The 24,264-nt window shown below is 41.7% G+C and overlaps 2 protein-coding genes across 6 annotated transcripts in view; both read left to right on the top strand.

The window, feature by feature from the left end:
• The first annotated feature begins 621 nt into the window (after positions 1–621).
• On the top strand, positions 622–17,756 carry LOC139579181 (probable E3 ubiquitin-protein ligase HERC3). Of its 2 annotated transcripts, XM_071407565.1 has the most exons (24): positions 622–1,034; positions 1,505–1,619; positions 1,743–1,813; positions 2,212–2,433; positions 2,663–2,754; positions 2,936–3,066; positions 3,264–3,391; positions 3,530–3,606; positions 3,776–3,894; positions 4,079–4,138; positions 4,246–4,351; positions 4,503–4,695; positions 4,840–4,997; positions 6,734–6,808; positions 6,929–6,973; positions 7,071–7,157; positions 7,281–7,403; positions 7,625–7,768; positions 7,960–8,126; positions 16,238–16,301; positions 16,390–16,448; positions 16,578–16,761; positions 16,974–17,073; positions 17,179–17,756. In XM_071407565.1, the coding sequence occupies exons 1-24, from the start codon at positions 806–808 to the stop codon at positions 17,394–17,396; spliced, it is 2,967 nt and encodes a 988-aa protein (XP_071263666.1). In that variant the 5' UTR covers positions 622–805; the 3' UTR covers positions 17,397–17,756. The 2 variants fall into 2 exon arrangements, with proteins under 2 accessions (XP_071263666.1, XP_071263668.1); XM_071407567.1 differs by lacking the exons at positions 1,505–1,619; positions 1,743–1,813 and having other exon boundaries at positions 624–1,034.
• Positions 17,757–17,923: 167 nt separating this feature from the next.
• The window catches only part of herc3 (HECT and RLD domain containing E3 ubiquitin protein ligase 3), a 32,708-nt gene continuing 26,367 nt past the window's right edge, over positions 17,924–24,264 (top strand). The window contains exons 1-5 of one of the 4 annotated variants that reach the window (XM_071407559.1): positions 17,924–18,135; positions 19,163–19,545; positions 22,758–22,917; positions 23,633–23,709; positions 23,846–24,067. In XM_071407559.1, the coding sequence (XP_071263660.1) occupies positions 19,320–19,545; positions 22,758–22,917; positions 23,633–23,709; positions 23,846–24,067 (685 nt within the window). In that variant the 5' untranslated portion in view covers positions 17,924–18,135; positions 19,163–19,319. Of the gene's footprint in view, positions 18,136–19,162; positions 19,546–22,757; positions 22,918–22,955; positions 22,981–23,632; positions 23,710–23,845; positions 24,068–24,264 lie in introns of those variants that run through there. The other 3 variants (XM_071407556.1, XM_071407557.1, XM_071407558.1) reach the window with 3 other exon arrangements.

Here is a 24,264-nt window from a genome sequence, read left to right as displayed (position 1 = left end):
CTATGAGTTAAAGAAACATGGCATGCTTGCTCCATCCTAGTGGTGCAGTGGACTAATTCTATGGCTAGAGAGCAGAGAGATCATGGGTTTGAATCTCACTGACACCATGCCACATAAAAATAAATGGGTTTGAATGATTAATGCCTAAGCAGATTAATTGTGCTTGGAGTTCAAAACAGTTCACCTAAACTAGCAGTGTTATTAAAAGTCTTATTGAAACAGTATCAGGGCAGTATTTAATTACCCTATAATTTCTGTTCTCAGATCAGTAATAAAACATCCCAGGAACATTTTCAGGGAACCATAGAAGAACCTCCCTGCAACCTAAAGAAGTTAGTTCCCGGAACAGGCAACATTTTCACTTCCATTCTCAGAATGTTTAAAAAACATTCAGTTTTCACTGTCAGGAAACGTATGGCTTTGTCCCCAGGACCAATGCTAAACAAAAAAAGTACTTTCGAACAACTTCCAAGGAACCAAATGTGCTAGCTGGGTTGTTTGTTTGTTTAAAATACTTTACCTCTACCCTGTCCCACTGCATATGTGCCAACCTGATATTTTCGTTTACTCAGGCCATGCCCATTGTGGCATACGTTTCTGTTTGGAGGAAAATGCCGACTTAGGTTTCGTTTTCGTTTTTTGCTGTGTTTCTTTTATAGATATGTCATATGGTCTCGTTCATCGCTTTCAGAATTCACTGACTCCCAGGGCGCAGAATGACCGTCCTGTGTTCCATCAATATTATCTGATTATGGTTTGCTGATTATGGATACGTTTAGACGGCGATAATAATAACACATTTACAATGTTTTCGTGGGGAGAGAACACCCGTGATGGCTTCGGTTTAGTGAAATCGAATGGTTTGGTAAAGGCGAACACGGACGGTTGCGTAAATTTCATACACATGAAATCTCCAATTACGCATCTTTCTGCAGGTAATAAAGTGGTCGCGTTCATCAGAAATAATGGGAAACAAGTGTCCGTCGCTCGGATGCAAGATGACAAAGATGGGAGAAGGATCACAGGAAAACTGAGTAAGCACCTTTCTATATGTTTCCCCCACCACCAGAGCCCACTTTTTTACTGAACTGCTTAAACAAAATGTTTAAAGCGGCAATCAGCAGGTGAAACAATAACAAAGCGTCCTCCCTACCCGTTTCTGTAAAAAGCTGAGGCATGGGGCTTGAGAAATGTAACCACTCTTAAATTCATAGATAGCGCTATTGATACAAGGACAACCCATCCAAGATATCAAAATTATAGTTATAACAATGTTTTGAGACTATACAGTGTTTGTTTACATTCACATTGTTTACGAACATTGGAGTAAAACAAGCTTATATTTTGAGTTCTGATGGTGTATGACAGTTGAACTAAGCTCGAGGCATTTCTAAGTTGTATTCTTCAAGAATCAATGGGTACATATTATAAAAATGGGATGAAGTAACTGCTAATTGCCCCTTTAAGCTATATAATACATTTAATTTATATTTCATGTGTGTAGAGGGTGTGGAGTGCACGGAGAAGATTCTGGCTCTGAGTTGCGGTGATGCACATATTATTTTACTGTCTGAAGAGGGCAGAGTTTTCTGCCTCACCCAATCATCCAATGTTCCCAGGTGGGTGCTTGACAGTAATGACACATCTCTAGGCTTAGGCCTACTCACATTTTAGTGGCTTCTGTCAGTTGTAGTAATTGACCATATTGTAATGATTACTTTTGGTTGTCTGTGTTTTCTCAGACTAGTGGGTAACTTGAATCAGGTAATTCAGGTTGCATGTGGAGACCAGCATTCCATTGCACTAACCCAAGGTAAACAATCACATTCTAAATCACTCAGTTTGAGACGGGATATGATAGGAGGCTGTCTGTTCTCTTAGAATGTCCTTTATACCAAATAGTCTCTGTTCCAGGTATATAGATATCAACATGAGAATACTGGAAGAGATGGAGACCAGCACACTGTCCATTTTTTAAATAAAAAATAAACTGAGGCTTTAATGCTAAAATAGAGATGTTTTATTGGGACATCATCATGCCCAAAAGTTCATAGTGCAGAAATAAAAGGTGGAAAAAAACAAATGCGTTTGAGAAGGTTCACAATAGACATTTAAAATAAAACTACATTTATCACATACTCTAACAATGCAGCGAGATTCTGTGATCCTGTGAGATTTCCTATGTATAAATATTATTTTACCTTCCATTAGATGGTAAAGTGTTCACGTGGGGCCAGAACTCCAGCGGACAGCATTGTTTGGGGAAGGGAGAGCCCAGCACCTCGTCTCCCCAGCTTGTCAAGTCTCTGTCAGGGATCCCACTGGCTCAGATCACCGCTGGGGGAGACCACAGCTTCGCCCTGACACTCTCTGGAGCCGTGTTCGGCTGGGGCAAGAACAGTGCCGGGCAGCTGGGACTGGGGGACACAGTAGGTACTGTATGCACAAATATTATTAAATAATATCTCTTTCATTAATAGTTGGTATCTTTTAAAGAAAAATAGTACATTTGATATGTTTGAAGCAGACAGTATGAGTAGATCTGATCATTTAATGTCAAATAGTATATATAGATTTTTTTAAATAGATTTTTCTTTTTACAATAGTCAAAACAGAAAAAGAAAAATTTGACAGAAAAATCGGTGAAATGTATTTTCTACAGACAGACCTGCTCCAGCTCCTGTTGATTGCCTGAATCTAAAGAAGACCATTGCTATTTCCTGTGGAGTGGAGCATACTGTTGTTCTGACAAAGGTTCTCACGTTTTTTACACAACAATATTTCCAACTGATACTATGTTTGTTCTCCCAGTATCATTAAGATCTAAAGAATGTTTGGACCAATGATGTCTTGCTGGTTAGCATCACAACATTCATATCAACAACAGGAGCCGAACACATCATCATGATAACTGTGTGAATGGGTTTTGTTCTAGGGAGGTTTAGTGTTCACATTTGGCTCGGGTCGATATGGACAGCTTGGACACAACTCTCTCAGAAATGAACTACGACCTCGACTGGTGGCCGAACTCTGGGGGGCAAAGGTGACCCAGATAGCCTGTGGAAGGTATGTAGTTACTAGATTGATATGTCATGTGAATCTCTGTACAATCATACATAGTCAGACAAAGATCAATGGATGTATCTTGGATGGTAAGATCAATCTTGAAGTGTCACTGGGTGTATTCTTGGATATATCCATTCTTAGGGATCACAGTTGATTTGTGATTTTTCCTTGACCTACAATCCTGTTTGTCAAGTCAGAAACCACACATTGGCGTTCGTGGGCTCCTTCAAAAATATCTACTCATTTGGGCATGGAGAGCTAGGGCAGCTGGGAAATGGAGTCAAGATGGATCAGTCTGTGCCTCTGCCAGTACAGCTACCACAGGGTAGTTAAATCATTTATTTCCCTCTGCATAACGTGACCTATTTCAAACTCAATACAGTACTTAGGCAGAAATGTTGGTCTCTACGAAATGATAAAATAACAGGTTTATAACATCGTGACTGTTTTGGGTAACTTTCAGACCACATTGATGACCTGCAAATTGAACAAACCTTTGCTGGAGGAAACCATTCTTTTGCCTTGTGCAGCTCCGCTAAGGTATTGCGTTTACGCTTAGTTTGTTCTGAGTTAGTCCTTTAACATTCTTTTGCCTTGTGCAGCTCCGCTAAGGTATTGCGTTTACAGTTAAAACTTTACAGTTAGTTTGTTCTCTTTGTCCTTAGTACTTAACATTGTTTTAATACAGTGCATAAAATTGTTATTACAGGAATCAGGAAAAGAGTTGAATGACTCCAATCTCGGAAAAGTGACTCAAACATTAGATGATGACATCATTAACAGATGGATCTCGGACTGTGACTCAAAATCATGGAAGAAGATACAGAAGTTAGTATGATACAAATAAACCTGATCCCCAGGCTCCATACAAATACGCAACTCATGATGGTTGATAATTGGACAAGGCAACACAAACATACATGAGTCAGTGACACAAAACAACTACTGAAAAGTTGAAGATCTCAGGAACTTACATACACGGAACTATAAGATTCTTCACATTTATTTTCAGGGAAATAACAGAAACATTCTCTTCTGCATCATGTTTAAATGGGAGCTTCCTTGACAAAAGGTAAGAACTCACAGCCTATCCATTAATGTTTTATCACATTATTGAATACTTTTTATTGTTTTATTGTTGCATATTTAATAGTATTTGTTGATCTCATCAATCACTAGCCGTGACAAACATTACCAAACCTCACTGAAGCACTCTGGCCTGGACTTGTCATCCGCCCGACTGGCTTTTCAAAAGCTGGCTAAAAAGAATAAAGTGCTAGCTGAGGTATCATTTCATATATTATCTTTATGATCAAATACTTATTTTCAATAGTTCTGTTTGTTGTCCTTGATATTCAATTTGACCAGTCATTGATACTGTAAGCCACGATAAGGTATTTAGTTGTGACCCACAAGCACTCCTGTCATGGTTCTAGGTTGAAGATGTTGTCCAGAGCATACTCCTTCCCTCCCTGAGTAAGGATCCCATTGGGGTGGAGGGTCTGAGGGTGTACCTCATCATCCCTGAGCTCTTGAGGGTTCTCCTAAAACAACAACGTGGCATAGACATTACTGAGGCCTTCGCTGCTGCTGTTCTCAGACTGAACCCAGACAAGTTCCAGGTCCTTGGTAAAGTCACCATCCATCAATACACCTTTTTTTCTTTCTCTTCTCTTCTCTTGTCCTAACTTCTCTCCTCTTCGCCTCTCTTTTTAAGATATAGCAGGTTTTGTGCGCTGTAGTATTAACTAAACTCTTGTCTAATTCCAACAGAGGGCCTATGGTCGACACTTCCCGACACCCCCTTCAGAACTCTGGTGAAAACATTCCATTCTGTGTCAGCAGAGTATCTCCGTATGATGGCAGAGGAGGGCTGTCCTGTTAAAAAACAATTTAACGGGACTGTAATGGTTATGGAGAGGCTGTATGAGGTAAATATCCATTGCCATAATTGGGTGCCTTCAAAAAGTATTCATAACTCTAGACTTATTCCACATTCTGTTGTGTTCTATTCAAAATGTATTAAAACAAATATTCCCCTCAAACATCTACACACAATACCCCATAATGATAAAGTGAAAACATGTTTTTAGAAATGTTTGCCAATGTATTGAAAATTAAATACAGAAATATTTAATTTACATAAGTATTCACACCTTGATCAATACTTTGTGGAAGCACCTTTGACAGTGATTACAGCTGTGAATCTTTCTGGGTAAGTCTTTAAGAGGTTTCCACACCTGGACTGTGCAACATTTTTCCATTATTTTCAAAATTCTTCAAGCTCTGTCAAATTTGTTGTTCATTGCTAGACAACCATTTTCAGGTCTTGCCATAGATTATCAAGTAGATGTAAGTTAAACTGTAACTCGGCTACTCAGGAACATTCACTGTCTTCTTGGTAAGCATTTCCAGTGTAGATTTGGCCTTGTGTTTTAGGTTGTTGTCCTGATGAAAGGTGAATTCATCTCCCAGTGTCTGGTGGAAAGCAGACTGAACCAGATTTTCTTCTAGGATTTTGCCTGTGCTTAGCTCCATTCCGTTTCTTTTTTATCCTGAAAAACTCCTCAGTCCTCAACGATTACAAGCATACCCATACAATAATGCAGTCACCACTATGCTTGAAAATATGGAGAGTGGTACGCAGTAATATGTTGATTTGGATTTGCCCCAAAAGTTTGTATTCAGGACAAAAAGTGAATTGCTTTGCCACATTTTTTAGCAGTATTACTTTAGTGCCTTGTTGCAAACAGGATGCATGTTTTGGAATATTCGTATTCTGTACAGGCTTCCTTTTTTTCACTCTGTGAATTAGGTTAGTATTGTGGAGTAACTACAATGTTGTTCACCCATCCTCAGTTTTCTTCTATCACAGCCATTAAACTGTAACTGTTTTAAAATCACCATTTGCCTCATGGTGAAATCTCTGAGCGGTTTCCTTCCTCTCCGGCAAATGAGTCAGGAAGGACGCCTGTATCTTTATAGTGACTAGGTGTATTGATACACCAGCCAAAGTGTAATTAATAACTTCACCATGCTCAAAGAGATATTCATTGTCTGTTTTGTTTTTGTTTTTTTACCCTTTGCGAGGCATTGGAAAACCTCCCCGGTCTATGTGCTTGAATTTGTTTGAAATGTACTGCTCGACTGAGGGACCTTACAGATTGTAAAAGAAGCCCTGGCATAAGAAAGAAATGAGTTAATCGACAATGTGAATGAATATGTCAAAGAATCTATTCTGAATTGAATTAATTGGTGTTGACTTGTATCTGTGGGGTACTGAGATAAGGTAGTCATTCAAAAATCATTACTACACACAGAGTGAGTCCACGCAACTTATTATGTGACTTGTTCACAAATGTTTACTCCTGAACTTATTTAGGCCATAACAAAGGGGTTGAATAGTTATTGACTCAAGACATTTCAGCTTTAAATGTTTCATTAATTTGTAAAAATTTCCTAAAACACAAGTCTACTTTGACATTATGGGGTATTGTGTGTTGGCCAGTAACCAAAAAATCAAAATGTTATCAATTTTAAATTCAGGCTGTAACACAACAAAATGTGTAAAAAGTCAAGGGTGTGAATACTTTCTGAAGGCACTGTATATGTATGTATGGAAAAAATGTGCAATGTTGTATGCTCCCTTAACCTCTGTTTTGTTCAGGTCAATTGCAACAGACGCATCAAAATTGCGGCAAGCAATTTCCACATCAACAGAGCCAATTGTATGCTTCAGAATGTGAGTAGCCTATCTCATAAAATGAATGCAGGTTGGTATCAAAATGGGTAATTATGTTCATGATGTCACTGAAATCTACAAAGAGTGGAAAATTATTTAGTCATTTCTAATCCTCTTTAGATGCTCAACACACGTGTATATTATGACTACCTAAATCTTCCCGAGGTAAGCAATGAAAGTTAACACCAATCAATTGAATTCAGAATAATTATTTGAAATATTCATTGACATTGTCGATTAACTAATTTCTTTCTTATGCCAGGACTTCTTTTATTCATTTCACCGGCAATCTTGCATCTTCAACACAGAGGCTAAATGTATAGTTTATCAATTGGAACTCAATTACAGCGTAAGTTGTTTCCAAATGTGGTGTTTATTAAAAAAAGGTACCACATTCATTTACTACACTGCTATCAGATGTGAAAAATGAAGGCTAAATGTTGCCATATCTCAAATGTGTTTCTTTGTTTAGTTTGCCATCCATGGACATTTAAACCTTTGGGTCCCTACAATACATGTGAGCAGAGAGACAGCACTGGTAGATGCTTTCCAGCACCTTCGACAAAGTGGGCACGACTTCACAATGCCTTTGAAGGTTGTTGTTAGCTAGGTTTTATAGGTTTCTTTGTGTGTAAAATTTTTATTTTTTACTTTGTAGCTATAAATAAGAACTGAACGGAGAAAAGAGTAGTGATTAAACAAGTAATACAAACACCAGGACTTTGTACTTATTTTAACATCTACCTCTGTATTAGGAAAAGTATTTTCATTTCCTAATCCTTATCTAGGAGTAAATAGCGTATTTTTTGTCTCCAGGTGAAGTTTCAAGAAGAGAATGGTGTGGATGAAGGTGGTGTTTCACTGGAATTCTTCAGCCTCCTGGGGAGGGAACTTCTCACAATGGAACCAAAGACACTGGAGGTTGACGAGGACTCTGGACTTGCATGGTTCACAACAGCTGTACGTTCCATATTCAATTACAAATTGTTCCCAGATTTAACTCAATCTGTCCGCCACAATGTTTTTGTTTTATTTACTAACTTAGAAATATCAATTATTAGAAATGTATATTATCTGTTATAATTATATTATACTGTTAAATATTGAAAGTTCTGATTAGATTATGGCATTCTGTTTTTTTCAATCCATAGGACGGCGGTGTCACTGATGAATTCACCTTACTTGGGCTGCTCTGTGGGAAGGCCCTGTTTAATCAGTGTTTTCTGAACCTCTGCTTCCCTCTGGCTCTCTTCAAGAAGCTTCTGGGTCTGACTACAACATTGGATGACCTTAAAGAGCTGTCTCCAACTGAAGCAAGGTACAATTATTCTGCTGCTAAAGCTATACAGGTTACTGCCAAAATAAAGGAAACACCAACATAAAGTGTCTTAACGTTCCAATGCAACCATTTTTTAAATCTCACTATCAAATCACATCTGGGTAACAATTAAGCACCTTTACTGTGATTGTTTTGGTCAAAAAGAGAGAGAAAAATGCTTCTTAGCAGAGGACAATTTCTCAAGCAAGAATTTTGCAGGGACTGTCTGAGAGTGGTCTGAGTGAAAATGTGCTGTTATTGGCAGAGAGGTTTGGAACGCTCTTTCTTATTGGACTATTAACTAATTTACTTCATGGTGATGTCTGATCATCTGATGGAGTTTTGGAAGGCCAAACTCCGTCCCAACAAAACTTACCCTAAACGTGAATTAAGATAATATGGAAATATATATAAAACAAAGGAAAATTATGTTTTTTACTGCACTGGGCTTTTAATGGGGCTTTGAGTCACCACGAACCACCAAAACAGCTTCAATGCACCTTGGCATAGATTCTACAAGTATCTGGAACTCTATTGGAGTGATGCGACTCCATTCTTCTACGAGACATTCCATAATTTGGTGTTTTGTTGATGGTGGAGGAAAACGCTGTCTCAGTCGCCGCTCCAGAATCTCCCATAAGTGTTCAATTGGGTTGAGATCTGGTTTACTGAGACACACACACACATACTTTAACTTAAGAAGGATCCGTTATTAAAATTTTTGCCTAAAATGACATGCCCAAATCTAACTGCCTGTAGCTCAGGACCTGAAGCAAGGATATGCATTTTCTTGATACCATTTGAAAGGAAACACTTTGAAGTGTGTGGAAATGTGAAATGAATGTAGGATAATATAACACATTAGATCTGGTAAAAGATAATACAAAGAAAAAACCATGCATTTTTTTGTACCATCATCTTTGAAACGCAAGAGAAAGGCTATAATGTTTTATTCCAGCCCAAGCGCAATTTAGATTTTGGCCACTAGATTTTTTATTTATTTTTATTTATTTATTTAACCTTTATTTAACCAGGTAGGCAAATTGAGAACACGTTCTCATTTACAATTGCGACCTGGCCAAGATAAAGCAAAGCAGTTCGACACATACAACAACACATAGTTACACATGGAGTAAAACAAACATATAGTCAATAATACAGTGAAAAAAATAAGTCTATATACAATGTGAGCAAGTGAGGTGAGATAAGGGAGGTGAAGGCAAACAAATATATGTATAAATAAATAAAAATATAAAAAGGCCATGGAGGCGAAGTGAGTACAACACAGCAAGTAAAATAAAAACAAAAAAAACACTGGAATGGTTGGTTTGCAGTGGAAGAAAGTGCAAAGTAGAGACAGAAATAATGGGGTGCAAAGGAGCAAAATAAATTAATAAATAAATACAGTAGGTAAAGAGGTAGTTGTTTGGGCTAAATTGTAGATGGGTTATGTACAGGTGCAGTAATCTATGAGCTGCTCTGACAGCTGGTGCTTAAAGCTAGTGAGGGAGATAGGTGTTTCCAGTTTCAGAGATTTTTGTAGTTCGTTCCAGTCATTGGCAGCAGAGAACTGGAAGGAGAGGCGTCCAAAGGAAGAATTGGTTTTGGGGGTGACTAGAGAGATATACCTGCTGGAGCGCGTGCTACAGGTAGGTGCTGCTATGGTGACCAGCGAGCTGAGATAAGGGGGGACTTTACCTAGCAGGGTCTTGTAGATGACCTGGAACCAGTGGGTTTGGCGACGAGTATGAAGCGAGGGCCAGCCAACGAGAGTGTACAGGTCGCAGTGGTGGGTAGTATATGGGGCTTTGGTGACAAAACGGATGGCACTGTGATAGACTGCATCCAATTTATTGAGTAGGGTTTTGGAGGCTATTTTGTAAATGACATCACCGAAGTCGAGGATTGGTAGGATGGTCAGTTTTACAAGGGTATGTTTGGCAGCATGAGTAAAGGATGCTTTGTTGCGGAATAGGAAGCCAATTCTAGATTTGACTTTGGATTGGAGATGTTTGATGTGAGTCTGGAAGGAGAGTTTACAGTCTAACCAGACACCTAGGTATTTGTAGTTGTCCACATATTCTAAGTCAGAGCCGTCCAAAGTAGTGATGTTGGACAGGCGGGCAGGAGCAGGCAGCGATCGGTTGAAGAGCATGCATTTGGTTTTACTTGTATTTAAGAGCAGTTGGAGGCCACGGAAGGAGAGTTGTATGGCATTGAAGCTCGCCTGGAGGGTTGTTAACACAGTGTCAAAAGAAGGGCCAGAAGTATACAGAATAGTGTCGTCTGCGTAGAGGTGGATCAGAGAATCACCAGCAGCAAGAGCGACATCATTGATGTAAACAGAGAAGAGAGTCGGTCCAAGAATTGAACCCTGTGGCACCCCCATAGAGACTGCCAGAGGCCCGGACAACAGACCCTCCGATTTGACACACTGAACTCGATCAGAGAAGTAGTTGGTGAACCAGGCGAGGCAATCATTAGAGAAACCAAGGCTGTCGAGTCTGCCAATGAGGATGTGGTGATTGACAGAGTCAAAAGCCTTGGCCAGGTCAATGAATACGGCTGCACAGTATTGTTTCCTATCGATGGCGGTTACGATATCGTTTATGACCTTGAGCGTGGCTGAGGTGCACCCATGACCAGCTCTGAAACCAGATTGCATAGCGGAGAAGGTGTGGTGGGATTCGAAATGGTCGGTAATCTGTTTGTTGACTTGGCTTTCGAAGACCTTAGAAAGGCAGGGTAGGATAGATATAGGTCTGTAGCAGTTAGGGTCAAGGGTGTCCCCCCCTTTGAAGAGGGGGATAACCGCAGCTGCTTTCCAATCTTTGGGGATCTCAGACGACACGAAAGAGAGGTTGAAGAGGCTAGTAATAGGGGTGGCAACAATTTCAGCAGATAGTTTTAGAAAGAAAGGGTCCAGATTATCTAGCCCGGCTGATTTGTAAGGGTCCAGATTTTGCAGCTCATTTAGAACATCAGCTGACTGTATTTGGGAGAAAGAGAAATGGGGAAGGCTTGGGCGAGTAGCAGAGGGGAGGGCAGTGCTGTTGTCCGGGGTAGGGGTAGCCAGGTGGAAAGCATGGCCAGCCGTAGAAAAATGCTTATTGAAATTCTCAATTATAGTGGATTTGTCGGTGGTGACAGTGTTTCCTATCTTCAGAGCGGTTGGAAGCTGGGAGGAGGTGTTCTTATTCTCCATGGACTTTACGGTGTCCCAGAACTTTTTTGAATTTGTGTTGCAGGAAGCAAATTTCTGCTTGAAAAAGCTAGCCTTGGCTGTTCTAACTGCCTGTGTATATTGGTTTCTGGCTTCCCTGAAAAGTTGCATATCACGGGGGCTGTTCGATGCTAATGCAGAACGCCATAGGATGTTTTTCTGTTGGTTAAGGGCAGTCAGGTCAGGAGAGAACCAAGGGCTATATCTGTTCCTGGTTCTAAATTTCTTGAATGGGGCATGCTTATTCAAGATGGTGAGGAAGGCATTTTTAAAAAATGACCAGGCATCCTCTACTGACGGGATGAGATCAATATCCTTCCAGGATACCCCGGCCAGGTCGATTAGAAAGGCCTGCTCGCTGAAGTGTTTCAGGGAGCGTTTGACAGTGATGAGTGGAGGTCGTTTGACCGCTGACCCATTACGGATGCAGGCAATGAGGCAGTGATCGCTGAGATCTTGGTTGAAAACAGCAGAGGTGTATTTGGAGGGCAAGTTTGTTAGGATGATATCTATGAGGGTACCCGTGTTTACGGAATTGGGGTGGTACCTGGTAGGTTCATTGATAATTTGTGTGAGATTGAGGGCATCAAGCTTAGATTGTAGGGTGGCTGGGGTGTTGAGCATGTTCAAATTTAGGTCGCCTAGCAGCACGAGCTCTGAAGATAGATGGGGGGCAATCAGTTCACATATAGTGTCCAGAGCACAGCTGGGGGCAGAGGGTGGTCTATAGCAGGCGGCAACGGTGAGAGACTTGTTTTTAGAGAGGTGGATTTTTAAAAGTAGAAGTTCAAATTGTTTGGGAACAGACCTGGATAGTATAACAGAACTCTGCAGGCAGTCTTTGCAGTAGATTGCAACACCGCCCCCTTTGGCCGTTCTATCTTGTCTGAAAATCTTGTAATTGGGGATGAAAATGTCTGAATTTTTGGTGGTCTTTCTAAGCCAGGATTCAGACACGGCTAAAACATCCGGGTTGGTAGAGTGTGCTAAAGCAGTGAACAAAACAAACTTAGGGAGGAGGCTTCTAATGTTAACATGCATGAAGCCAAGGCTATTACGGTTACAGAAGTCATCAAAAGAGAGCGCCTGGGGAATAGGAGTGGAGCCAGGTACTGCAGGGCCTGGATTCACCTCTACATCACCAGAGGAACAGAGGAGGAGTAGGATAAGGGTACGGCTAAAAGCTATGAGAATTGGTCGCCTAGAGCTACTAGAGCAGAGAGTAAAAGGAAGTTTCTGGGGGCGATAAAATAGTTTAAAGGAATAATGTACAGACAAAGGTATGGTAGGATGTGAATACAGTGGAGGTAAACCTAGGTATTGAGTGATGATGAGAGAGATATTGTCTCTAGAAACATCATTGAAACCAGGTGATGTCATCGCATATGTGGGTGGTGGAACTGAGAGGTTGGATATGGTATAGAGAGCAGGGCTAGAATCTCTACAGTGAAATAAGCCAATAAACACTAACCAGAACAGCAATGGACAAGGCATATTTACATTAAGGAGAGGCATGCTTAATCGAGTGATCAATAAGGGTCCAGTGAGTAGAGGTTGGTTTGGGGTCGTGGCGATCCAGACAGCTGGCCGGGTATATGGCTATCGGTAGCAGCATAGGATGGAGGTCTGTTTGTAGATACCTCGTGCGTTTCCGTCGGTAGGTTAGTGGGGTTCCGTGTAGTGGGGTTCCGTGTGGTAGAGGGGATCAATCCAAATTGGCAAAATAGATATAGTGACCCAAGGAAAAAAAATAAAATAAATAAATAATAATAATAATAATAGTTGTCCGATATACTTGTACAGATAGCAGCCGATAAGACAGCTAACGATTAGCGGGCCTCAGATGAGCGTTCAGGTAACGTCGGGACGGAGGTGCCGGTTGGATAAATCCCTCGGGCAGATAACGTCGGCAGTCAGTCGCGGCAGTCAGTCGTGAAGGCCCGGTGGGGTTCCGTATCTGCAGCAGCAACAAAAGAAACGGGTCCGGATGGTGATGGAACTCCTCAGCTGGCTAGCTCCAGAATGATTTGAGTTTGCTCCGGGGTCGACGTAAGCCAATAGTCACACGGTTTGCAGCTAGCTAGCTGCGAAATCAAGGTGCAAGTGTCCAGAGCCTGCGGCTGGAATCCGGGGAAACTGAGAGAAAAAAAAGTCCCGGAATGCTCCGGTCCGAGTCGCGTTGCACAAAAGTGCCGGTAGATTATCGAGCTAAAGGAATAGCTGATGACCACAAAACGTGGGCAGCTGAAACACCAACGCTAGCCAGCAAACCGGCTAATTTCGGGGCAGCTACAGATTAGCTTCTGGCTAGCTATCGGAGTAGCTTCTGGTTAGCTTTCAGGCTAGCTTCTGAATTAGCCCCTGGCTGGCTTCCACGATGGATTTTCAGATTGAGGTAAATAATACTTTTTGTAATTGGTGAAGCGGGTTGCAGGAAAGCTTTTGCAGGAAAGCTTTTGTAGTTGAGTTCTTGGATAATAAAATAAATAAAAGATATGCGAAGAAAGGTGTAAATATATATATATACAGGACACGACAATACGGAACAGAAAAAGACGTCTGAACTGCTAAGCCACCTTGGACGCAGTGTATGTGCAACGTTTTAGACTGATCCAATGAACCATTGGATTTATGTTCAACATTTTGTATCAAGACTGCCAAATGTGCCTAATTGGTTTATTAATATATTTTCAAGTTCATAACTGTGCACTCTCCTCAAACAATAGCATGGTTTTCTTTCACTGTAATAGCTACTGTGAATTGGACAGTGCAGTTAGATTAACAAGAATTTAAGCTTTCTGCCAATATCGGATATGTCTACGTCCTGGGAAATGTTCTTGTTACTTACAACCTCATGCTAATCGCACTAGTGTACGTTAGCTCAACCATCCCGAGGTCGGGACACCGATCCTGTAGAGGTTTTAAACCCCCTATACTCCTTTGAGACCCCTCTTTCAATGTCACTGAGATCTCTTCTCCTAGCCATGGTAGCCAAAATAATGGGCAACAGGGCATTGTATAGATGACCCTCAGCATGATGGGATGTTAATTACTTAGTTTACTCAGGAACCCCACATGTGAAAGCACCTGCTTTCAATAAACTTTGTATCCCTCATTTACTCAGGTGTTTCCATTATTTTGACAGTTACAGTTGAAGTCAGAAGTTTACACTTAGGTTGGAGTCATTAAAACTCATTTTTCAACCACTCCACAAATTTTTTGTTAACAAACTATAGTTTTGGCAAGTCGGTTAGGACATCTACTTGTGCATGACACAAGTCATTTTTCCAACAATTGCTTACAGACCGATTATTTCACTTATAATTCACTGTATCACAATTCCAGTGGGTCAGAAGTTTACATACACTAAGTTGACTGTGACTTTAAATAGCTTTGAAAATTCCAGAAAATGATGTCATGGCTTTAAAAGCTTCTGATAGGCTAATTCACTTAATTTGAGTCAATTGGAGGTGTACCTGTGGATGTATTTCAAGGCCTACCTTCAAACTCAGTGTCTCTTTGATTGACATCATGGGAAAATCAAAAGAAATCAGCCAAGACCTCAGAAAAGAAATTGTGGACCTCCACAAGTCTGGTTCATCCTTGGGAGCAATTTCCAAATGCCTGAAGGTACCACGTTCATCTGTACAAACAATCGTACGCAGTATAAACACCATGGGACCACGCAGCCATCATACCGCTCAGGAAGGAGACGCGTTCTGTCTCCTAGTGATGAACGTACTTTAGTGCGAAAAGTGCAAATCAATCCCAGAACATCAGCAAAGGACCTTGTGAAGATGCTGGAGGAAACAGGTGCAAAATTATCTATATCCACAGCAAAACGAGTCCTATATCGACATCTCAGCAAGGAAGACGCCACTGCTCCAAAACTGCAATAAAAAATCCAGACTACGGTTTGCAACTGCACATGGGGACAAAGATTGTACGTTTTGGAGAAATGTCCTCTGGTCTGATGAAACAAAAATAGAACTGTTTGGCCGTAACGACCATCGTTATGTTTGGAGGAAAAAGGAGGAGGCTTGCAAGCCGAAGAACACCACCCGAACCGTGAAGCACGGGGGTGGCAGCATCATGTTGTGGGGGTGCTTTGCTGCAGGAGGGACTGGTGCACTTCACAAAATAGATGGCATCATGAGGCAGGAAAATTGTGTGGATATATTGAAGCAACATCTCAAGACATCAGTCAGGAAGTTACAGCTTGGTCGCAAATGGGTCTTCCAAATGGACAATGACCCCAAGCATACTTCCAAAGATGTGGCAAAATGGCTTAAGGACAACAAAGTCAAGGTATTGGAGTGGCCATCACAAAGCCCTGACCTCAATCCTATAGAAAATTTGTGGGCAGAACTGAAAAGCTTGTGCGAGCAAGGAGGCCTACAAACCTGACTCCGTTACACCAGCTCTGTCAGGAGGAATGGGACAAAATTCACTCAACGTATTGTGGGAAGCTTGTGGAAGGCTACCCGAAACATTTTACCCAAGTCAAAATAAAATAAAGTGGTGATCCTTACTGACCTAAGACAGGGAATTTTTACTCGGATTAAATGTTAGGAATTGTGAAACTGAGTTTAAATCTATTTGGCTAAGGTGTATGTAAACTTCCGACTTCAACTGTACCGGTATATGTTCATGTCTTCAACCGCTGGCTGTTGATTTAAAGAATCCATACTACTGTATCTCAACACATTTCAGGATAATGTTTTTCAATACTCCAGCAAAGTTAAGGTTTTTCTCCATCAAGTTGGTGGCTCCTCAGTTGCCACTAGTTTGGGTGTTACAAAGCACTTCATTTTAACAGTGTAGTTGTTTTAGATACTATTATATATCTGCTCAAATCACATTTTATCGTTTGTTTGTTTAAAATTAGTGGCTTGCAGTATGTGTTGGATGAAGATGAGGAGTCTGTTGCAGCAATGGATTTGGTTTTCATGGTAAGAGAATTGATACCTTTAGCTGTTTTTGGTAGCCTACACAGGTAATCCCAGCTGATGCTGTAATAATCTTTATTGTCTTTCTAAGTACAAAGGGCAAGAAGTGATACCAAATGGAGAGGAGGTCCCAGTTACCATGGTCAACAGGTATATTTGATGACAGTAACCTTATCAACATATAAATCTTATGAATCTCTTGAACTACTAACAAAAGGATTCCACAGGATGTGTTCTGAACTCATAAATAAACATTGGTCTGCCATATATCATTCACAGGAAGAAATATGTTGACTTGTACGTTGACATGAAGCTCAACAAGTCGGTGCAGAGTCAGTTTGCAGACTTTGAGAAAGGCTTCCACGAAGGCTGCCCTATACAGGCATGGAGGATGTTTCTACCTGAGGAGCTGATGACACTTCTACAAGGAGATGACAACTACGAGTGGGACAAGTTGAGACAGGTAAAGTTCTACCTGCTTAGATATGTCATAAAAGTACATAAGCAATATAATATGGAAGTTCATACATGTTTGGTAGCATATATAGCAGCGCTATGCTCCTGTGGTTAAATCTGGTCCCATACTGTTTGGGCTATACAGTCTATGGCTATAATACAGTGGCATGGACTACTGTACATGCAGTTGTTTCGTTATGTTTTTCTCTGCACTAACAGAATGCCGAGTATCAAGGATATAGGCCCACAGATGACATCATCCAGAACTTCTGGATAGTTTTCATGGAGTTCTCTGAGGAGCAAAAGAAGAAGTTCCTAAGTGAGTTAACACACAGTTAATTAAACTTAAATATGTAAATAATTGTATAGCTCCAGAAATGCTTGGTCAGTGGATAATTATTATCCTCTAATTTCTAACTTCTAGCTTTTCTGACTGGAACAGACAGACTGCCCAGAGGACGAAGTCTCTCCAAACTGCAGATGCAAATCACGTCTTTGGGCAGCACTGACGCTGATGAATATTATCCGAAAGCACAAACGTGCTCTGTGACGTTATGCCTCCCTAACTACAGCAGTATCGACACACTACAGGAGAAGCTTCTCCATGCTATCACCCACTGTGATGTGTTTGGAGATTTTTGAAATTGGTAAACTGGGAAGCGTGTAGCATTTGTTTTTTGTAGCATTATTATTATATTCATGTTTTAAGTCTACGAAACCCATTCAGAGCTAACAACTGAACATCTTCAAACATATTAAGTAGTCTTAAATATAGTTTTTCTATTTACATTACTTCAGTATTGCACAATGTGGACCAATATAAATATGTATTTCTTGACATGTTCTACTCATGTTTCCTTCATGCACTGGGATGACTGGATACGTGGAGACCTCTGCTGTTTGAATATCTGAACGACGTGCTGTCTTTGTTAATAAACATGTTTAACTGCGAATGAGTGCCATAGTCAAAAGAGCCACTGTTAATAAAGATTTGTTGTGGAAGTTCTAGTGCAATACTGTTTTTTAGGAAGTTATGCAAGTGCATGATTCGGCTAGATTTTGCTGACACCAGTCATGCTCGCCACTAGATTCAATACCCACAAAGTCATAAACCCCGCCCTTTTCTGAAATGTCTCTTCTTAAAATGTGATGTAAAACCTTAACCTAACCACACTGCTAAACGCATGCCTAACTGAGTCTTAAATGAAGACCAAAATGCATTTTTTTGGCCAATTTTGTGGCTGTGGAATCTGACTTTGTGGGTATAGAAGTGTAAACCCAAAGTCACATGTTGAGTGACGAAGAGCATCAACCTGCATCACAACTTCCTTGTTATTGTCGAAACGCCCAGCTAGTGGAATTCAGGAATGCATCTCTACAGGTAAAACGCATGCAATTTTTTGCTTTAAGTCACGTAGCTACGTTTTGTGCAGTTGTTTACATTTCTATATTTGAACATCGAAGCGTCTGTGAAATGCAGATAGATTCACTAGATTGGCTAAATATGGCAAGCTTGCTAGTATTCTGCGAAATGGACGCATTTGTAAATCTCGTTAAGCCCTACCCGTTAGCTAACGTTTTTATCCGTATAGCTAGTTACCGACCGCTAGCGGAGACGAAGGAGTTGACACGATTGACTAACTACCGTAACTATTTTACATAGTTATAGGCTATAGCTAACTATATACAGTAGCTATACAGCCATATGGTGGTCACGTCCAGACGATCTTGGATGTAAGCATAGAGCAATAGTTGGAATCTTACGTCAGCCAGAGTATACCCATCTGCTAGCGCAAGCTCGGAATCATACCTTGCACATTCATTCATTGTCAATGTGACACCCTTTCTGTCGTAACCATCACAACTATCATCATCCATAAGGCCTTTATCTAGCTATAAGCCACATAGGTAACTATGACACATGCAGAATGAATGATGTGTCTTCTCTGAGCATGACATATTGTATTTGCATTTGTAAACTGAAAGTGCCACTTGACTTCCAAGGAAAGGAGGGGCCCATGTCTCCATGTTTACTTCCAAGAGGGCACGGAACCTTTAGAGCAGTCTCTCTCCTCTCTCTGCCTTCACCTTGGCTAACTCTGTCCATAGCATGCACGTTGGGAGTGGATCACTATAAGGCAGGACAGTTTGGTGCTGCTTAAGTAGGGATTACAGAGGCACTGGGTTTATTTAAACGAGCTCCTGGTGCTTCCACCTTATCTTTTCACTGCTCACGTCACACCCGGCGCCAGGCTCCCCCCGGCAGAGTGTTTACCCAGCCTCACTTCATTTTTAAAACATGATCCAACATATCAGATGATGAGTGCACTGTAATGGCCAATGATGTGATCTGACTACTATCTGACACCCTACTCCTTCTCCTCCTCTCCCCTGTTTCTCCCTTCCAGACTTGTGATTTACACCAAGGGGAGAAGGCAGGGCCGCCTTCTAGCCTGAAGCTCTCCTCCTCCTTCTTCCCCTCCTGTCTTTCACTCTCTCCTTCCCTCCATCTCTCCTTCCCTCCATCACTCTCTCTCTCTCCTTCCCTCCTTCCTACTCTAAGCCATGATGCTGTGTTGGGGCAGTACTGTGGAGGGCCAGCTGGGTATCGGCGGAGCGAGGGACCCCGTGTGCGAACCCCGGAGCTGCCAGGCGTTCAATGGGCGTGGCCTGAAGGAGGTGGCGTGCGGCGGGCGCCATTCGCTATTCCTGTTGCGTGATGGGAGAGTGTACACGTGCGGCTCTAACCGCTGTGGGCAGCTGGGCCACGACAAGCCGGGGGACTCGCCAGGTAAGCTGCCAGTACCAGCCAATTAGCAATCTGCAGATGTTAGCTATCAAGCTAACACTGTTTGATGTTTATTTGTGGTACAACCTGTGTTTGTTGATATTGTGGGTGAATTAAAAAAATCTGCTATACTGAATGCCCAATCTAGTGGGATATTACATCTTATTGTACTTGGCTGCAACTAACGTGTAAGAGCAGGGAAATCTGCCAATGAGCAGATTGGCAGACTTGTTCTCTACTGTTCTCTACTATAATGAAACGTTTTACCTGTGTCACAACGTTTGTTTAGACCCCCCCTCCCCCCTCTTAATACTACAGTAGCATTTAATCTCTTTTGCAATGCAGACTATATGGATTCATGGTGGATTAGGTTCTATTTACTAAACAGAGGTATAATGCCTGGGAGGAAGGAGGTATGACAATCTTAAAGCTCATGTTATTTATGACATTTAGTATGCGTCCCCAAATGGAACCCTATTTCCTATAAAGTGCACTACTTCTACAGTGTAAAAGTAGTACACTATAAAGGAAATAGGGAGCCATTTAGGATGAATCCTTACTGGTAGCTCACTGGCTCCTAGGCTAAGCCAGGAGAGTTGATAGGTTGGAGGAGCACTATTTCCAGGACTCAGGAGTGTGTTGACGCTCACATGGCTGTTTAATGAGATCTCAGGCACCAATGATCTGCTCTGTTTGCATCATGTAGGGTGGACAGGGTGTGTGTGTGTGGGGGGAGGGGAAGGGTAAGGGTCATATTTATGTTTAGTCATACAACTATACGCTTGACGACTGCTTCTGGAAACTACCACGAAACTTTGATTATTGTTGGAAGCACTCCCTTTGCCACCAGTCATTCTCAGAGCATTATTTCATTTAATAGGTCTATTTATTGACCAGTTGGGCCGATAACACCAGCCTTACCATAGGCAAAGGCAAGGATACGGTTTTTGCTCTGTACTGAAAGTGATCAGTCTTAACTTGACTGCTGACATTTTATACTTAAAAAAAAATATATATTAACAGTGGACTGACTAATGGACAAAATACTAAAATATTGTTTTTGAGTGAATTAGCCCTTTAAAGCGTCAATCCTTAGTTGAAACAATAACAAAGCAGTCACCACACCTCTATTTTGGTAAAAAGCTGAGGAATGGGCCTGGAGATATTTAAACGCTCTCAAAATCATAGGCAGAGCAATGTATGAAAGGACTGACCATCCAACATATTCAAATGATAGTTTTAAGCATGTTTAGAGGCTATACAGTGTTTGTTTACATTTACAATCTTTGCAAACATTGGAATAAAACAAGCTAATATTTGGGGTTCTGATGGGGTTTGACAGTTGCACAAAGCTCATGACTTATTTATAAGTTATATTTTTCAAGAATCAATGGGTAGGTCTATATATAATTTACAAGTCCAAAAATGGATGCAGCAACTAAAGATTGCCTGTTTTTAAGGTTTCAATGTTAAACTGAGCCAATCTGTTATTTTGTAAATAATCCATTATCAAAACAAGAAAAAAACATTTTCATCCTTATTTTACCAGGTAAGTTGACTGAGAACACGTTCTCATTTACAGCAACAACCAGGGGAATAGTTACAGGGGGGATGAATGAGCCAATTGGAAGCAGGGGATGATTAGGTGACCGTGAAGGTATGAGGGCCAGATTGGGAATTTACCAGGACACCAGGGTTAACACCCCTACTCTTACAATAAGTGCCATGGGATCTTTAGTGACCACAGAGAGTCAGGACACCCGTTTAACATTCCATCCGAAAGACGGCACCCTACACAGGGCAATGTCCCCAATCACTGCCCTGGGTCATTGGGATATTTTTTGGGGGGACCAGAGGAAAGAGTGCCTCTTACTGGCCCTCCAACACCACTTCCAGCAGCATCTGGTCTCCCATCCAGGACCAACCCTGCTTAGCTTCAGAGGCAAGCCAGCAGTGAGATGCAGGGTGGTATGTTGTTGGCATATAAGACTGAGACTAAATGCCCTATAATAGTATTTTTCTGCCACACAGGAAGTTTGTATGAAGATGCAGTACAGTACTGTATGCTGTGAAATGTTTCTCCTTTCATCTTATGAGTGGTTTCTACTGTGCTTTGCGTGCCTGCATTCCTATCAAGCTGCTGCTCACTACTATATCTCATGCAAACCCCCACCACCACCACTACCCAACCACTCTCTAGGCTACACGGTCGGCCACACAGATCTGTGTACAGGAACTGAGGCACGGCAGGAGGAGACTTGTTGGGATGCATTATTTAGTCATCACACACGTGTTCTTGACTTCCAATTCTCAGGCGATATTTAACTGTAATTATAGCTGCTAAAGTGCTGATGTAAAATGTATAATGTTAAGGTACATCATTTTTAAGACACAAATTAAATAATTGAATTTGAAAGCAAAGCAGTCTGATGAAACCTATAGGCCTAATGCTGAAACATATTGTTTTTTAAAATAATAAAGAAGTATTTTTCTCCAAGAGTGATTGAAAATATCAGATAAGGAATGACTGACATTAACCCCTGTTTATTTTGCTTTCAGTTCTTCCTAATATGCCTCCATGCTAAGTGAAACTGAAATGTGGAGCTAGATAGTTAGAGAGCACTGGGACATTCCAGAAGATGGTTGGTCAGATAGTGTATCCACACTAAATACTTGAAGTGGGTTTGGTCTCTATGGCTTCCAGACAAAGGCCTAGCATACCCTTCTAGAATGCTCATACCAGCAGAACAGACTAGAGGATACATTGAGAAATACACTTCCTTTTCTCATCCACAGTATAGTCTAAGATGCACCAGTCCTAAAACTGGTACAGGTGTAAGATCTTAATTTGACCAGTTTCTCACAGCAGGAAAATAATCCTGCAGCAACCGGAAATGTGAATTATTGTGTGGGTTATAATTAATGGCCATTTTTGTAGTGGTTGATACATTTTTAGTTAGGGCAAATAAAGTCAGACATTTTAAAGTGGAAATTATAAACTTTAGAAGCCTTTTTAAACCTTGAATAGACTACAAGTTTGCGTGTCCTGCTCGGCAGGACGTTTCCTGAAACAACCGGGTGATCAAATTAAGATCGTGCATTTGTAGACATGGATCGTTCATTCTAGGCACTAGTCTTTCTAGAGAGCCTGGCTAAAGTCTGTCATACCCTCCCCACTCCTCCCTCCCCCTTTGTCCCTCCTCCTTACCCTCTAGAACTGGTGGTGGCCCTGAACACCCAGAAGATAGGGGTGGTATCGTGCGGCCAGGCCCACTCCATGGCGCTGAATGAGCAGGGCCAGGTGTTTGCCTGGGGGGCCGGTGGAGGGGGCCAGCTGGGTCTGGGGACCGCTGAGGAGACCGTCCCAATCCCCAGGTGACCCAGCATGCTAGAACATACATTATTGAAGCTTTGCTGAGGAATAGCCTACTGGAAGAGGTACATGAAAACCAATGGAATTGTGAGAACTACATGTGATGGCTAAATGCTAGGAGCATAGACTTTTTAAAACCAGAGCCGCAACACAGCAAGACTTCCAGGAAGGCTTACGAAACAGACCAGGTTGGGTTTGAGAAGTCAATGAGAGAAGTGAGAAATTCTTGGTGGTTAATTTTCACGAAATCTAAAGGCACAACTGAGATTCGAGCCAATATCTTAAGTAGTTGAACATGTTATTACTCCAACCTCGTGAAAGTGACAAACTGACGTTTTAATTTTCGTCAAAAACAACTTCATGTCGAAGGAGTGCCTTTGATTTGACGGCGTGCACATGCACAGTTCGGCGCTAGACGACCGTTCGACCCGATGACGGGTTTCTGCGCATGGGCTTAGCTGCCAACGTCGCCATGACATCACCTACAAGTGTGATCGGGGATTTCTATTGGAGAAGCAGTTTCTGCCTATCTTCATACTGTACTGTCTTTGCGGGGAGGGTTACAAAGGCTACAACACGTACGGTGTTCTAGATGTTGATTATACAGGGATTGTAAAGCTAACTGTACATTGCATGTAGTTGGTTAAAATCTGCCGAATACTGCACAGTTGTTCAGGCATTGGCCTCGCAACTCAATGCATCTCCTGTATTTCTCAGGTTGATCAAGAAGCTGTGCGAGCATCGCATCTCTCAAATAATGTGTGGCAACAAGCACTGCATCGCACTCTCTAAAGGTGAGAATGAAGCCAACAGCAACACCTCACACTACCACTGATACTGTAGCGCTACACACCAAAGTTACAAGCTTAACAGCTAATGCCAGGCTAATGCCAGGCTAATGCTAGGCTAACCCCCTCTTTTCTCTCCCAGACGGTCAGCTGTTCACGTGGGGCCAGAACTCGAGCGGTCAGCTGGGTTTGGGGAAGGGAGAGCCCAGCACCTTGTCTCCCCAGCCCCTCAAGTCTCTGTCAGGTATCCCCCTGGCTCAGATCACCGCTGGGGGAGACCACAGCTTCGCCCTGTCCCTCTCTGGAGCTGTGTTCGGCTGGGGCAAGAACAGCGCCGGACAGCTGGGGCTAAATGACAAACAGGGTAGGCTAACTAACTTCTACATCGATGAGACACACGTAGAGAGAAGTAATGCACCCCAATAGACTAATGAAGCCTGTTGGACTACAGACCCATAGCTATATGGGTCCAAATGCCCAATCGTTTCTCCGATATGTGATTAAATGAATGATGGCTTGTAAGCAGTTTATAAGCAGACCTTCATATAAAGCAATGTGATG

The sequence above is a fragment of the Salvelinus alpinus genome, chromosome 6, assembly GCF_045679555.1.
Source record: "Salvelinus alpinus chromosome 6, SLU_Salpinus.1, whole genome shotgun sequence".
In the NCBI taxonomy this organism is placed as follows: Eukaryota; Metazoa; Chordata; class Actinopteri; order Salmoniformes; family Salmonidae; genus Salvelinus; species Salvelinus alpinus.
This window is presented reverse-complemented; position numbering and strand designations above follow the sequence as displayed.

Excerpts from the sequence above, each read along its gene's own strand:
- LOC139579181 (XM_071407565.1), top strand. The coding sequence starts at position 806 with ATGTTTTCGTGGGGAGAGAACACCCGTGATGGCTTCGGTTTAGTGAAA. Across the intron at positions 2,434-2,662 it reads GGGACTGGGGGACACAGTAG|ACAGACCTGCTCCAGCTCCT; the intron begins GTACTGTATGCA and ends TATTTTCTACAG. Across the intron at positions 3,895-4,078 it reads TCATGGAAGAAGATACAGAA|GGAAATAACAGAAACATTCT; the intron begins GTTAGTATGATA and ends ATTTATTTTCAG.